The sequence below is a fragment of the Leguminivora glycinivorella genome, chromosome 5 (assembly GCF_023078275.1).
Source record: "Leguminivora glycinivorella isolate SPB_JAAS2020 chromosome 5, LegGlyc_1.1, whole genome shotgun sequence".
Classification (NCBI taxonomy): domain Eukaryota; kingdom Metazoa; phylum Arthropoda; class Insecta; order Lepidoptera; family Tortricidae; genus Leguminivora; species Leguminivora glycinivorella.
Window position 1 is genome coordinate 3,497,737 of NC_062975.1, and position 16,952 is coordinate 3,514,688.

Below are 16,952 nucleotides of genomic sequence, written 5' to 3' on the forward strand. Positions count from 1 at the left end.
CCCAGCTGCCAGACTTGCAGACCTGATGTTGGCTATGATCAGAGAAGCATCTGAGCACCTTTCCAGGTTGCCTCAAGGACCTACTCCAAAATCCTGCCAGCTCTTGGACCATAAGGTTAAATATTACTTTACAAGTATTACAACGATACGGCAGGCATGCGAATTTCTTCAAGTGGCCCAAAAGATCAATATTTCTTCCGATCCTACATTGAAATTATAAATTAATCCTACTTCTAGTACTTCTGTTCAACTTCTGATAAACTGTGAAAAACGAAAATCAAAATTTCGCGGTTGGCCCACCAAAGGCTCCACAGACCTTGCAACAAACGGTATGAAAAAATCCTAATGCTAATAACGCTACTTTTCTATTGTTTTATCAATAAAATTTAGCTAGTGATATGCTATTATCAAAACCGTTCTTATGCTTAGCACACAAAGCTCAATATTGAATGAGGTTTGTAACATATACGCATGTGTGCGATTTCTTAGCATTATTCGCATCTTGTTGAATGTAGCGCAAATGAGATTGACTTTTGCGGGCAGTCGCATGGAATTTATCAGTTATTTTTGTTAAAGTATTAAAACATTATGGCTTCAATTCAGAAGGAGGAAGAGTTGAAAAAAGATGTTGTCGAGAACGGTCAAGATGACGAACTAGACGACGTTGAGGAAGATATCAAGGATCCCGCCAAGAAGAAGAAAAAGAAAAAAAAGAAGAAGAAGGCAGGTTAGGTTATAAATATTATCGCATTCGGCTTAATATAGTGTATATATATGTATAAAAGGTATAATGGTAGTACTGGTAGTACATTTTGCCCCAGGTAAATGGACATTCATATCAGTATAACCTCTAACTTGTCGTTACGATAAATATAATAAAAAAAACAAAGACAAAGGCCTGCCAAGTACGATTCAGTCTAATTGGAATAAACAAAGTGAATGATATCATTTTTAAATTTAACTCATTTAGTACAAGAATTATCAGCAACCATTTTATTTTCCATGACCAGATTCAGAAGCAACCGGTGATAACAGTGAAGTGACCAATGCAACTGAAAAAGTTAAATCACTGTCTGTGGAAGATACTTCACCTGAGGGCGAGGAGAAGAAGAAAAAAAAGAAAAACAAGAGCAAGGGAGGTAAAGGAGCTGCAAAGGAACAGACCAATCCACCCACCATACCTATAGCGGAGTTGTACCCGCAGGGTGAGTCAAATTTTTATCGTATTTCTTGTGTTCTAACTTCTAATAGCCTTCAACAGGACGCTCATCCACACACCATGCAACCTAATAACCATGCGGTTTCAGAGGAATTTCCTCCTGCAGATGCTCTGGCTGTGGAATGAGCTCCCTGCTGAGATATTTCTGATGAACTACAGTATGGGGTTTTTATAAAAAAGAGTGTACAAGATTCGAATTACAAATAGGCCACAGGGGCACTTTTACTAATGGGTCGGCAACGCGCATGTGACACCCCTTGAGTGGCAGGCGGCCATAGGTTGCGGTGACCACTTTCCATCAGGCGGACCGTATACCTGTCTGCCACCGATGTGTTATAAAAAACAGCTCTATTTTAAGATAAGGTAAAAGTTCCTATAAGGTAGGTTTTCATAACGTATGTTTTGGTAGTGACCCTGTCTGTTAAGCCGCTGCCATTTTGAATCCTAGTGAGGACATTTATTTGTGTGATGAGCACAGGTATTTGTTTCACAGTCATAGGTGCTTTCTTTGTATTTAAAGTATTTCTACTTTTTCTTCTCAGCATATTTGCATCCACAGCTGAACATATGCCTCTTTCATGGATTTCCATTCTGTTCTATATGCGGCAGTTTCCTTTTTAATTAAAGTATTTATACCTCCTAAAGTCATGTGACAGTTTCCATGTACAGTTTTAAGTTTTATTAAATTTTCCAGTGCTGTAATGAGCATTTCTTTTTTTTTCGCCACTTTTATGAAATGTGATATTTTTGAAAAAAATTATGGTATTTCTACTCAGAATCACTAGCTTTTTCAATTCTAGTAGTTAAAAAAATTGACCCATAGGATTTTTTCTTATTTTGTTACTATTTTCCGTAGATTCTGTGTGGGGTAACAAAAGAGGAAAGTAGCAAAAATGTATGGAAATTCTGGAACACTTTTTGTCTCCCAGCACAGAATATATAATAGTACAAGTACAGAAGGCCCACTGCTTTGATGTTCACGACATGCCGCCTTTTTAAATGCCTACAAAATTCTTACAAAGAAACGAGCCGCACGTGCGCGGCGTCCGGCGATAGGGTTGCCTATGGATTAAAACGAATTAATACTCAGATAAAATGTTATACTATTATATTCAAGTCTTGGGTACTTTCTAGGTATATCTATAGTATTTATATATTTTTGTTTAAGTTCCAACATCACAAGCCTTATTGAACCTTTCCGGGGTACTTACTAATAGTAGATCTGTGTAAAAATGTCCTATGGTATTTATTTTATTCATGATATCTATTTAACTAAGCATTATTAGCCATTCCACAAGCGGACATCGCATAAAAACCTTAAAAAAAATTCGCGACGGAAAGTAACAATAGAACGTGCGTTCCGTGAGAACGCGCGCCACCCCTGATTAGGCCGCGAACTCGCGGCCGCAAGCATGTACTTGCAGCGCGGCGATAGAATCGCGGAGTGAGCCGCCCCTGCTCCCAGTGAGATTGAAAGTACTCGTGATTCTGAGTATAATAAAATTGACCTAAAAAAATAAAAAATAAAATGGCAAAAAAAAAAGAAATGCTCGTATATCTAAGTGTAGGCTTGACACAGCCATGTGGGCAGGCACACTTTCTGTAAGTGTGAAAGGGACTTATCACCATGATAGGCTATATTTACCATGCTTGCCCGCCTGGTTAACATATGTATATAATAATTTATGATAAAAAAACTTAAATCCTTTTGCTACTGTTTATAAACATCTGGTTTCTTCTATAAACTCCATTTTTAGGGTTCCATAGTCAACTAGGAACCCTTATGTTCGCCATAAACATCTGTGTCCGCGGATAATCTCAGTGACCGTTAGCACTAGAAAGCTGAAATTTGGTACCAATATGTATATCAATCACGCCAACAAAAAATAAAAAGTGGAAAAAAATGTTTTTATATATATATTGTGCAATGAAGCTGGAATAAGTGCCTAAACAAGCAATGTTTTGAAGGTAACTTCCCCGAGGGTCAAATAATGGAGCATGGGCCAGCTGAAGGCATCGATGAGAGGACTGCCAAGGACCGGTTCTCCAGTGAGGAAAAGAGAGCCCTCGACAGGATGCACCAAGACATATACCAGGAGATTAGGCATGCCGCTGAGGCACACAGACAGGTAACTATAAAACTCATTAAGGAAAAATTTACCTTGAAATTTTTAGTTTGACTCAATGTTAGCTTGCAATCTTAGGAAACAAGCACTAGGCTTTAGTGGTGGCTGGTGGTAGTGGGTGATTTTAACCCACTGAAATATGCCAGCTTTACATTTTCCATTTAATAGAAAAATAAAGGAGCTTTCAAACATTTAAGGAGTTACTGATCAAACTGGATAAGTTGAGCAAATTTTTTTTTTAATTTGACCTATGTGCAATTTCCGTAACATTTTTATTTCACTGAAAATTTGAAAAATAATCCTAATTTATCAGGTTTTACCTCTAACCTATTATCCTAACAAAAACTAGTTCACCTATTTTAGGCACTGGTCCCACCGCGAGCTTTAACTATCGGCTATAAAAACGAACAAAAGATAAGCACCCCCGTGCAAATAAAAGAAACACGGCGATTTTAATAGCTCACCGCTGGGCGAGTAACTATAAACATCGCCGTGTCTCTTTTATTTGCACGGGAGTGATTTTCTTTTGTTCGTTTTTATAGCCGATAGCTCATAGCTTACTAGCTCGCGGTGGGACCAGTGCCTTAAGCTTTAACTTTTTGACATGATAAAATGAATAAACATATTTAATTTACCATAAAATCAAAAAAATGTGCATCACAAGGTTCAAACTTGGTAGCTACCAAGGCTCGGAAACCCTATAATTCCTATAAGCACTATTTTTAAACTGATTTTTTAATTAATTTTTCCGTCTTGCTTAACACATTCACTACCAGACAAAAAATGGCAGAATGGCTAAAAACTCCGACAGAAACCGGACTTTATCTGTAACTGCCCGCTTGTATGGCGAGAACCCGCCCGGTGGGTTGTCTGGCGTCTGCAGCAAAGTTGACGAGTGCCTATCAGGCGGGTTATTGGTTGCGAAAGTGTTAATAACTATAAGGGCCCATTTAGACGGTGCGAGAACTCGCATACGAGTTTTATTACATTGCAGTATTTGATGGCTGTGCAAAATTGTATGTAACTAAAATCGCATGCGAGTTCGCTCGACGTCTAAATCAGGCCTAACTTTATGATTGCAGACACGGCAGTACATGCGCGACTGGATAAAGCCAGGCATGACCATGATTCAAATATGCGAGGAGCTGGAGTCCACGGCCCGGCGCCTCATTGGCGAAGACGGGCTCAAGGCGGGGCTAGCTTTCCCCACCGGCTGCAGTCGCAACCACTGCGCGGCGCATTATACACCTAACACTGGTAAATACATCTAGTGTTTTTAACCCTTAATAGGGCAGGGGGCATATATTTACCACCATAATTTAGACTTTATTTGACAATTTGACAGAATTAAAATTTGACTAATTTCCGAAATTCGCGATGTTTTTCTTCACCGAAAAATGACTACCAAACCACTAAACCAAACACCTACCTACCAAATATGACATTTTTCAATGACCACACTCATACAACACGCTCATACTTCACACATTGAAAATTATCTCATCTATTGCTTGGCAAAAAAGTGTAGAAATGGATTTTTTTTATCATAGCAACACTTACTGTTCTCAATGTTCTCATACAAGTGACTAAATACTAAATAGCCACATGCTAAACGGTTAACGACAGTGGCGCCCCTATTGGGCATGCTAGGGCATGCTCCCGGTATTTCCCGGGAAATCTCGGTAGTTTTAGGGTCCCCCCCACATCTAGCGTCTCGCGAGCGTCGCGTCGGGCCAACTGTATGGGCAAAGTCTGACGCCGCGTCGACGCGGCGTCTTTTTCCATACAGTTGGCCCGACGCGACGCTCGCGAGACGCTAGATGTGGGGGGACCCTTATGGTGGCGAAAGAACCGGGACAAAAATTTAGGAACCGGTGTTCCCGGTTCTTTTCAAAATATCCGATTTATTCTTTTTTAGGGTTCCGTAGCCAACTAGGAACCTTATAGTTTCGCCATGTCTGTCTGTCCGTCCGTCCGCGGATAATCTCAGTAACCGTTAGCACTAGAAAGGTACCAATATGCAACGAAGTAAGATAAACATGGAAGCCGCTTTTAAGAACATTACCGTTCAAATTATTGGCACCGTTTAGCACACATACACAATTACGCCTACATTTACACAAGACTACGTTTACAGGCCCTGTAATCAAAACTGGTAAACAAAACAATAGTCATCTCTTTTATACTAATGCACACAGATAAGTGTAGCTGAAATGCATATAATGTCACTAACTACCAATCAGCGATTTTATTCGACTAAAAACCTTCTTGCTGTACGTACTGGCAGCTAAGAATTCGCGGTTCATATTTGACTAAAATTTGACACGAAAAGGGATGGGTTTATGTCATACATTAAAGAGCCAAGCAGAAATAATTTTAATTTTATGCATATTAAAAAATAACTATGTAATTAATTAATTATTATGCATGAAGTAACAACCTACATATGTAAATAATAATTATGTCGTACACGTATTCTGCTATAATAAGTATTTTTATGGCTAGATAAATTCAATTTATATCTGTATATCAATATTAGTCTCGTTCAGGTTGTTGTCAGTCGCCATCTATTGTTAACAGGTGTTAAACGTAGGCTTTCATTTTATAAATTTTACCTTTTCAGGGCTGGTTTTTCAATCGGCAGATAAATAATATGTCAGATAAATGTCAGCTGTCACTGTCATTTATACGTGTGATGAAAAAGATAGTGATAACTTTATCTGGTAGATATATTTATCTGGCGACTGAAATACCGGCCCTTAAATATGTAATTACTTAGATGTCGCCACCGAAAGATAATATAATAACATAGAACTCTATTTTCAAACAAAATGACAGCCGAAAAGTGGTTCCAAGATCATAATACGCTGTACTGACACCGGGCCACAGGTCACGTCTATTTCTATTCTAAAACCTTCTAAATTAACACGTTTAGGGACGCTTAGTGACGTCATCTGTCATAGACCAAAGGAAACAAATGACTACGCGTATGCTATACCATACGTGTCTACGAATGTGTTTAGATTGGCCATTTAAACCACTATGCCGGTGACACAAGGTCTGTGATCAAAATAATCGAACTCCTATGCCACTGACACGTACGTGTGTTTAATTAAACAAGTTTACTGGCCTATGTCGGCCGCACAGCAGGCAGGCAAACATGATCGCGCGATAAATAATAAAACATCAGGCCGTTCCTATCGCACTTACTATAGTGCGATAGGGACGGTACGGTATCGCGCGACCACACTTGATGTGTTTAAAAACTTCATATCCCTATACCGCTAGCATAGGAATAAAAAAATTACTTATGTCAGTGGCATAGGAATGAGAATTTAGTATATCTATTACCGACATAGTGTAGGCATTTAAGTAGTAAACAGTGCCGGGGAGAAACGCTTCGAATAAAATTATACAAAAATGAAAGTTTTTAAACATCAATGGCTTCCCCATACAAAAGTAGCTCCTACAAAATAAATCGAAATAATTATGATCCTCGCCAAATTACTCATGAAACTTAATCCCATATTTTTCTCCATATTTCTTGGAACGACTAGCACATGATATTACAAAACAGTACGGCATATTCTTTTTGTAAACATATATTCTAAATAAGCCATACTACGACTGTTCCGACTGGCCGCCATTAGCGCACTGACAAGCTCCGTGGCACAATTTTGAGGCCCCGCCTACCGTGGCACAATATTCGTGGGGTCATTTTTGAGAGCTCTTTAGACATCTAGGTATATTAACAATCGCTGTAAACAATTTTTACTTTATTGGAAAGAAGATGATTTACGTAACATCTCGTATTAATTTGAAGTACGAGTACTATATACATCCGCAAAGGTGGGTAAATTAAAAGTAAAAATCTGAAAAGTTTTTTGTGAATAAAAAAAAAAGTTTTCAAGATACAAACACGATTATATTTTTCCTGTAATATTTAGCATTAAACCAATGTTTCCTAAAAATTTCATAATTTTTCGTTGGTAAACTTCGGAGATAAGGGGGGGGGAACGGTATTTTTTTTTACATTTTCCTTCAAAATTCTTTTTTTTTTCCACAACAAAAAAATTATAAAAAATAGTTTATTTACGGTCAATTTGAGCACTTTCTAACGATACCCCACTTGACCTAGTAACTATGTATAAAAAATGTTTTATTAGGGTACCCCCCCGACATGTAAAGTGGGGGCTGATTTTTTTTTTCATTCCAACTCCAACGTGTGATTCGGTGTGATATATTGTTGGATAGGTATTTAAAAATGAATAAGGATTTACTCAGATCGTTTTTTGATAATATTAATATTTTCGGAAATAATCGCTCCTACTTTCTAGGAAAATTGTTTTGAACTTGATAGGCTCAGTAGTTTTTGAGAAAAATACGGAAAACTACGGAACCCTACACTGAGCGTGGCCCGACACGCTCTTGGCCGGTTTTTTTTAATTGTATCTGCATTTGGATTTGTCCGATGGCATTTTTAGTATTTGTAAATAATTAGTGAAGTTGAATCTGACAAGATTAACATGATATTTATCGCAAATAGTGCAATTTGCAACATTGCTTGAAACCAACATCCATGCTAGCAACATAATTCAAAATTTTCTCTCTTTAGGTGACACCACAGTGCTTGAATACGATGACGTAGTGAAGATCGACTTCGGCACGCATATCAACGGACGCATCATCGACTGCGCGTTCACTCTGCACTTCAACCCGCGATACGACCCGCTGGTGAAAGGAGTGCAGGAGGCGACCGAAGCTGGTATTAAAGCTTCAGGAGTCGATGTCAGGCTGTGTGACGTAGGCGCCGCGGTACAGGAGGTATGACCTTGACAACTTACTGTACTAAAATCCGTGCTAAGACCTGGGGCCCATTTCTCGAAGCTACAAGTTTCAATTTACAAGTGGTTGTCAATGTCTAATATGACAAGTTGGAAAGAGACTTCCGCTTGTAACTTTCAGTTTTGGGAAATGGGCCCCTGCTGGTGAAAGGAGTGCAGTGAAGATCGACTTCGGCACGCATATCAACGGACGCATCGTCGACTGCGCGTTCACTCTGCACTTCAACCCGCGATACGATCCGCGGGTGAAAGAAGTGCAGGAGGCGACCGAAGCTGGCATTAAAGCTTCGGGAGTCGATGTTAGGCTGTGTGACGTAGGCGCTGCAGTGCAGGAGGTATGACTTTGACAACTTACTGTACTTAAATCAGTGTTAAAACCTGCTGGTGAAAGGAGTGCAGTGAAGATTGACTTCGGCACGCATACCAACGGGCGCATCGTCGACTGCGCGTTCACTCTGCACTTCAACCCGCCATACGATCCGCTGGTGAAAGGAGTGCAGGAGGCGACCGAAGCTGGTATTAAAGCTTCAGGAGTCGATGTCAGGCTGTGTGACGTAGGCGCCGCGGTACAGGAGGTATGACCTTGACAACTTACTGTACTAAAATCCGTGCTAAGACCTGGGGCCCATTTCTCGAAGCTACAAGTTTCAATTTACAAGTGGTTGTCAATGTCTAATATGACAAGTTGGAAAGAGACTTCCGCTTGTAACTTTCAGTTTTGGGAAATGGGTCCCTGCTGGTGAAAGGAGTGCAGTGAAGATCGACTTCGGCACGCATATCAACGGCCGCATCATCGACTGCGCGTTCACTCTGCACTTCAACCCGCGATACGACCCGCTGGTGAAAGGAGTGCAGGAGGCGACCGAAGCTGGCATTAAAGCTTCAGGAGTCGATGTCAGGCTCTGTGATGTGGGCGCTGCAGTGCAAGAGGTACGATTGCGTCTATGCTTTAAACTGCCTGAGCTGTGACCCGCTGGTAAATAGTGTGCAGAAGCTGACATCAAGGCTTCGGGAGTTTATGTCAGGCTGTGTGACAATGAGTGGTCCAATGCAGGAGGTAACTTCAATTCAACTCGCGATACGACCCGCTGGTGAAAGGATTGCAGGAGGCCACCGAAGCTGGCGTTAAGGCCGATAGTAAGTCCACTATCATATGTTTATCATAGAAATATGATCATAGGTATCATGCCGTCCTTTTTCTTCACGTTGGACAAAAAGAGAGGCATACAGACCTATGATCATATATCTATGTTAAACATGTGATAGTGGACTATCGGCCTAAGTCTTCAGGAGTCGATGTCAGTCTCTGTGACGTAGGCGCTGCAGTGCAATTGGTATGGTAATCGATTTATTGCGTGTTCCATTTTCGAATACTAAACTTGTCATATTAAAATGACACGCCTCACACGCCATACGTAAAAAACCTTGAGGCGTGTCATCCGCACAGAAACGATTAACTTTCTGAGGTTATCGGCCAAGACAGTCAATTTTTCCATTTTTACTTTTATTGTAATCTAACACGTAATGCATTTAAGCAACCCTTCCATAATGTCTAGCCTTTGGATGATTATTTGTCAATAGTGAGCACACTGAAAGGTGAAGACAGATGTCGCTACTGCACCCACTGTAGTAGCATGTGTTAATATGTTGCCAAACCAGAAATACGGAACCCTAAAAATAATTAATTTCACAGCAACAGCAGGCGCTTATAGCACGTCGCGGACACTGGCGATCAAATATATGAAAAAGGCGCGTTCCTAGCACACATTCTAAGCTCGTGTAGGTGAACGCGTATTACGCGTACCATGCTTGCATGAGTGAGATATGACAGGTCGACTGTTCGTGTTTTTGACAGGTAGCTGTGAGGTAACCGAGAGGAGGTGAGCGGCACTTTCAGCGGGGAGCGGGAGTGGCCATACTGTACGATAGTACTATACTGTGCTTATATTGCTTGGCGTGATACCCGTCAGTTTGCAAGAGAAAACGGTTAAATAAAATGATTCTTGATTGATGAATTGGTTGTCTTTTCACAGGTTATGGAGTCACACGAAGTGGAATTGGATGGCACCGTGTATCAAGTCAAGCCTATACGTAATCTGAACGGACATTCAATTGGACCATACAGTAAGTACTAAGTAATGTAAAATGTTCATTATTTGTCCCTTACCCATACCAAATATGAGACCTATTTTTTAGAAATAAGCACCAATTCTCTGTTCCTTTCGCTTGAACGTCTACTATTTCTAATGAATCACGATAAACCAAGTTTGTTAATAATACTAGCTTATGCCCGCGGCTAGGTTCGCATTAAATTAGAAAATTGCGGAATGTTCCATACAAAAGTGTCAATACACAGCTCATGTTTTTGATTTAGGCCATAAGACTACGCGCACTGTCTATTATGTACAAAGAGGATCGAGTATTATAAAGAATTACTGTCAAAGTACATAGACTGCCATCTCTTGACACAGGCTTAAAGCTTTTGAACCTCAGTTTTGACAATTTGGCCCATATTCTTAGCTTGATATGTGTTAAAATGTCAAATATTAATATTAGCGCCATCTAGCTGAGCGTACCCCAAAGGTGTAATGCCATCTAGGCCACTTACTGAGGTCATGCGCGGATCCATGGGGGTCAAGACCCCCCCTGGAGCCTAGGCTGGCCATACAAATAGACCACGTGACCCCCCCCCCTGGGCACAAAACGTTTTTTTCTTAGACTATCTGTCTATACGGAGTTATATATGTATTTCATTATGCATAAACAAGTTAAACATGATATTCTTTACCAGGGATCCACGCCGGTAAGACCGTGCCGATTGTGAAAGGCGGCGAGACGACCCGCATGGAAGAAAACGAATTCTACGCCATAGAGACCTTCGGCTCCACCGGCCGAGGCCAGGTGCACGACGACATGGACTGCTCGCATTACATGAAGAACTTCGACCAGCAATTCGTCCCGCTAAGGTATAGTTTTTTTTTTAATGGTCTTACTCTTTCTTGGCTACAGACTAGCTAAAGCTCTTGGCAAAGACGTGGCCTACGATGGAGTGAGCTCACCTAGAAGATGCCTGTTCACTCTTGATTTGCAGGTCGATAGTAGTCTCTTCTGGTTTTTCTTTAGACATTTTGTTTGGTTGCTCTTGGCATAGGACTCGCCCATAGTACATTGAAACCTACGACTTCATCGGCCGAAGCCAAGTACACGATATGAACCGCTCATTCTACATAAATTTAACCATTTTGTTCGTCCCGCTAAAGTACAGCTAAGAAAATAACGAGTGCTATATTAGTCATCAAATAAATCATTTGAATCATTATTATATCATGAAAGTTTTGCAACTAACGAACGATCTGGCTTAGAGGGAAGTAAAGTAACTTGTGAAGCCAATAATCCTGGGTTTGAACCCGGTTTCCGAATCCTGCACGGGAAGCATGGTCGCGCGATAGACAATAAAATATCAGGCCGTCCCTATCGCACTTACAAATAGTGCGTTCCCGTGCTGGTGTGGGCATTTATTTGTGTGACGAGTAAAAGCCATGAATCTGCACCCGCAACACAACCGGGTGTCAATTTGTGTAAGAGCGTCCCTATAATATTTTAATTATGAAATTCCTCTTACTTCCAGGTTACAATCATCAAAGCAACTGCTCAACCTGATCAACAAGAACTTCAGCACACTGGCCTTCTGCAAGCGCTGGCTCGAGCGCGCCGGCGCCTCGCGCTACGCCATGGCGCTCAAGGACCTGTGCGACAAGGGCGTGGTGGACGCCTACCCGCCGCTCTGCGACGTCAAGGGCAGCTACACCGCGCAGTTCGAACACACCATCCTGCTACGCCCCACTTGCAAGGAGGTCATCTCGCGCGGAGATGATTATTGAGACCATTTTTCTTTTCAATACAGCCGCAAGGGAGGTCGTAGCTAACCGTGCTCGCAGCCATATGAAACAACTGTCTCTCATCAAGTGGGTTACAGAGTTTCGCCAAGAACCTCCAACGCGTATGGCCCCTATTTCTGAATGGGCTCCTAAAGTCATGTTTGCATTTATGACTTGCGTAAACGGCAAAGCTAAAACATTATTGTTGATGTTAAAGAATTACTCTTAAATCTCTTCCAGACATAGTTGCGACCGAAATGATCAGTACAATTTATAAAATTGCTAACTGTTGAATAAATACTAGAATGATTTGACAGTATTTGTGTTCTATCATATTTTTGTTTTACAAATAAACAATACTGCTGGGCATTGGACATAAAAGTTAATAGTTGAAATATTTACTATTTTTGTGAAATTATGAAATATCATGTCATTATTAAATTGACGAGACAGAACACACAACTTAAGGTTATAATTTTGTAATTCTCCTTTTAAAATCTTAATACGTTAGGATTTAAATAACTCGTTTTACATATAATAATTATAGAATAGACTAACCCTAATTTGTATACATTTGTGTTTTTAAACCTGTGTTGATGTTGTTTCTAATATAGCAAGGTGCAGGCAAATCACGATGAAATCGTTGATTGTGAATTCTATTGATTGCAGTGATTTTTTTAATTGCTGCAATTGAGAAGAACTTTTTAGCAAGCTTGTATTATTTTAACCAGTCTTGTTGGTGCAATACAGAAGTATTAGCAAGAAACTTGTCAATAAATCAACTTATCTAAAAATTGCGTTATCATTTAATTTTCCTAATATCTTAAATTAATGCACCTAAAACTATGCTACTTTCTGTAGGCCAAATATGTGACACGCTCTTATATTGCTACAAATAAGATCGAGTATATGTGTCAATTATTTTTTAGGTTTTCAATATTGGCGTGTAATGTCTATGTATTATTTAATAAATATGTAATCTGGGGATCTACCATAAGAAAATATACATTCAAATAAAAAAACTACAATTTCAAGTTTAATATCGTATTTTATAAGAAATAAATCACTATAATAATCACTCATTTTTGCATATGTAAATGGTTACATAATAATTTACGTACGATACATGCTATACATATTACAATATCCATCTAACGTGAGGTAAAAATGTATAAAACTGCAATTTATAATATGAATATTACATAATACTACATGACAATTCACTACCTACTAATATTATATTCATTGTGCTCGAAAATTTTACTGATATCACAAAACTCAAGTTAGGCCCAAGTAAACGCTAAGGCTGGCGTTGGCATCCACTAGGCTCGCCGCATCGAATCGCAAAAATTCGCCTTCTATACATTTCGTATGAAACGTGAATTCGGTTAGACGCGTCGCCACAGGACGCAGTTTCATAATAAATCTAGAAGGCGAATTATTGAGATTCGATTCTACACGTCTAGTGGATGCAAGCCTTTAAAAACCGTTTTAATTTACCTTGAAACTATATACTGGTGTTAATGCGATAAGCGTGGTACAATGATTTGCACCTACACTGACCTTCCCTGAAATCTCAGCAAAACATAGGACATAAGCAACGTATTACGCTATGTTTCAAATTGTTTCAATTCAACGATCAGTTACAATGTTGATTCAAAATAATTATAAAACTGAAGATATCCCATAAGATATATTATATAGGTAGGTATGAAATAGATGTGTTCTCAAGAGAAAGGTAACATAAGTACTCTCTAACGATGCCAGGGGATCAAGAGACATTACCCAGGTATCTAAATTATCTAACTAGAACGCAGACCTTTAACTGTAAAAAAAATCACGATAGGTTGAGTGGTAGAGTCCAACATCTTGTCAATTTGATTAAAACTATCGCGAGTACGAATAACGCACATAACCTTATCAGTAGGTTAATTAGGTAGGTTCACTGTCCCGTGTGCAAATAGGTCGTAGCTTAGATGGCTGGCAGCTTTCAACTGTGCGTTTCTCCAGTTTCTCGCACAGCTACAGCTAAACTGTAGTGGAATGAACTTTCGCCTGCGGTATTTCCGGACCGACAACACGACCTTCTAACCTTTAAGAGGGCTTTCGTGTTAAAAATAGTGAAATCGCAACCGAGCGCTCGATCATACCGTGTGTGGTATCAAATTAAAGGGCTTTGCGAGTAGTTTATAAATATATATCACATTATAGGACTTTTTCTACTTGGTCTAACAAAATATGAGAAAATGTCCAAAAGTGGTAATAATTGTACCGGTGAAGGCTCGTTTTCAAAAAATTGGCAAAAATCAATAATAGCAATTTATAATGACTAAGGCATAACAGCAATTTAAGTAAACGTTGCAGATTAATTTAGAACAAAACTTACTTCGATGTGATGTAGATTTTCAAAGATATTGTCACTTAATTTTAGGTAATTTCTGAAAAAAATTGAATTCGCCTTAGGCTAGTTTACTCTTTTCCAAAAACTTAAAATAAAAATCTAGTCTGAAATGATTGTGGTACAGGATATATGAATTATAAATTTACCCGTTTTAATATTCAAAATTGTCCAAATTTTACAAATAAGATCGACTGATTCAGCTCTATACGTGCGTTTTTCTAAACGCGCATTAGAGAAAAATTCATTATTAATTTAGTGAGTCCGTTTTCAAAAATCCAGTCTTATAAAATCAAGATAATAAGATGCTCTAAGTGGAACTTGAATTAAATAAATCTATTGGATAACGGAAAGTGTAGTATTTCACCGACTAAAACTATCAATTTTACATTCTTTTGACGTTTTTTTTTAAAGCAGCCTTAAGAAAAGAGCGTACACCCATCTTGAAAGCCGGCAACGCACCTTCAATCCTTCTGGCGTTTCGGGTGGCTAATTGACCATTGGCCGGAAGAGATTCGATCGTTTACCATCAGGCGACCTGCCTGTTTGTGGCAAAAGGCATTCTACTTTATTGCTTTAAAAAAAAAGCAAGCTTCTATTACACAGCCGTAAGGCTTCAGTTTGGAACAGTGAACGTGATAACAATCGTTTTTCTAAACGGGAATAAACAATTTTTCAGTACAGATGGTGTTTTTTTTTACGCACTAGTGCGAGAAGTGGTTCATTATATGCTAGGTCGAAACTTTGAAGGCTCATCTGTACTGAAAAACGTCGTACGATACACGTGCAAAAAGGAAATTCGTAACTCGTGTCGATTTAAAACACTCCCTTCGGTCGTGTTTTAATTTATCGCCACTCGTTTAGAACTCCCTTTTTTACGCACTTGTATCGTAATGTACTATTTCGTTAGCAGGTGTGCATTATTTAGGTAAATAATATATGACTAGATATTAATAAATTATATTTTTAAAGTACCTACCTACCTACTTATTATTATACAAGTAGCGGGCACGTAACTTTAGCACTTACCGTATTGCGCAGAAGTCAAGTCAAATACAGGTCTCTCAGGGGCAAACGGTATGCGTCCCCATGCGCAGCTATCCCCTCCACATTTCACTCAGCGCTAAAGTTACGTCGACACTTTTAATAAGGTATCGATAAAAAAAATTTTGGGCATTCCCTGTGAAAAAATACGCTAGTCCTAAACATGACCTTTATAATTTTCAATTACTTAAGTAGGCGTTAGAACTATAGCAAGATTTATTTCAGTGAAATGACACGTAAGCATAATATAGGTCAATAGTTAAAATTTATGATTTACCTAAAAGTCGCTAGCCTTAATAATATTTCGTTAGTAACAAAACAAATAGGTACTGGAACCAGACAAGACAAAACTAGCACAGATGTGAGAAAATCTGATAATGCAGCCTAAATAAGTATATCAGGACATATTCTTAAAAGATAAGTATTATAATGTTTATAATATCATTACGCTGTCCTGATAAAGGCTAATTTAGACTTACAGGTCAATTCGAACGTGCCAGTTCGAACGTTCAGTGACATCAAACCGATACTGGAATCATACCAGTTAGCTGAGATCACAAAAAACCTGTGTTCACAAGCGCGTAACTAACAACTGATGATTCTTATATTATTCTGAGCCACTACCATTTGTTTCTGACAACGTAAGATATTAAGAACGATGACGTTTACGCTATCGAGTTACGTATTCTAAAACATTAAGAACTCGATAGTCTCGATAGCCAAATGCACAAAACGCTTAGGTACTATATCGTTAGCACTATCTCTATCACTCATCCGGATTGGCGCGCCAGAGCCAGAATACGTTTCAGTCAACGATTTGATCATTTTGGCTATTAGGTCAGCTTATGTGGTCCATTTCTCAAAGCCAAATTTCCAAGTGAAAGTCTCTTTCAACTTGTCATATTAATCATAAAATATTATACAGCGACTACCGCTTGTGATTTGTAACGAGAAATGGGCCAATGGTAGAGGTTTTGATATCGGTTTGATATCCGTTCAGTTGGACGTGGTGTTTGATACTAAACAAGTAAACAACTTGCAATTTGATAGGTAGGCACGCGTTATCGCTAGAGCACGTGCAACGTTACGGTCGTTGATATGAGAATATGTATATCATGAATCATATGGGACATATCGTTGAAGGAAATTTCATGACTATTGTTTTTATTACTTGTAGGTGAACTTCGATTTTGAATTTCTGAAATACACACTCGTAACTATTCAACAAAATACATAATGATAGAAAAAATACATATAATGACAAAATACATATTGTAGATAATAAGTATATGCCAGCACTCCGCGTGAAGCATATACATAAGTAGTTATAGGTAATTCAAGAAAGCGTATACTATGTTAAGCTTATTCACATATTTATATTTTTCATATAGACCTTATTAGACAGAGAAACATTTGATTATGCTGCCGCATAACCAACAAACC

At 39.0% G+C, this 16,952-nt stretch overlaps 1 protein-coding gene across 1 annotated transcript; it reads left to right on the forward strand.

Moving 5' to 3' along the window:
* Window positions 1–520: 520 nt before the first annotated feature.
* Window positions 521–12,856, forward strand: LOC125226571 (methionine aminopeptidase 2). Its single transcript, XM_048130571.1, has 8 exons — window positions 521–727; window positions 1,011–1,205; window positions 3,188–3,348; window positions 4,428–4,602; window positions 7,961–8,169; window positions 10,223–10,313; window positions 10,981–11,155; window positions 11,818–12,856. The coding sequence occupies exons 1-8, from the start codon at window positions 589–591 to the stop codon at window positions 12,068–12,070; spliced, it is 1,398 nt and encodes a 465-aa protein (XP_047986528.1). The 5' UTR covers window positions 521–588; the 3' UTR covers window positions 12,071–12,856.
* The last annotated feature ends 4,096 nt before the right edge of the window (window positions 12,857–16,952 follow it).

Bases quoted from the DNA above. Each gene is read 5' to 3' on its own strand.
- LOC125226571 (XM_048130571.1), top strand. From the start codon at position 589: ATGGCTTCAATTCAGAAGGAGGAAGAGTTGAAAAAAGATGTTGTCGAG. The intron at 1,206-3,187 runs GTGAGTCAAATT...AATGTTTTGAAG, and splicing joins AGCGGAGTTGTACCCGCAGG to GTAACTTCCCCGAGGGTCAA. The intron at 10,314-10,980 runs GTAAGTACTAAG...ATTCTTTACCAG, and splicing joins ACATTCAATTGGACCATACA to GGATCCACGCCGGTAAGACC.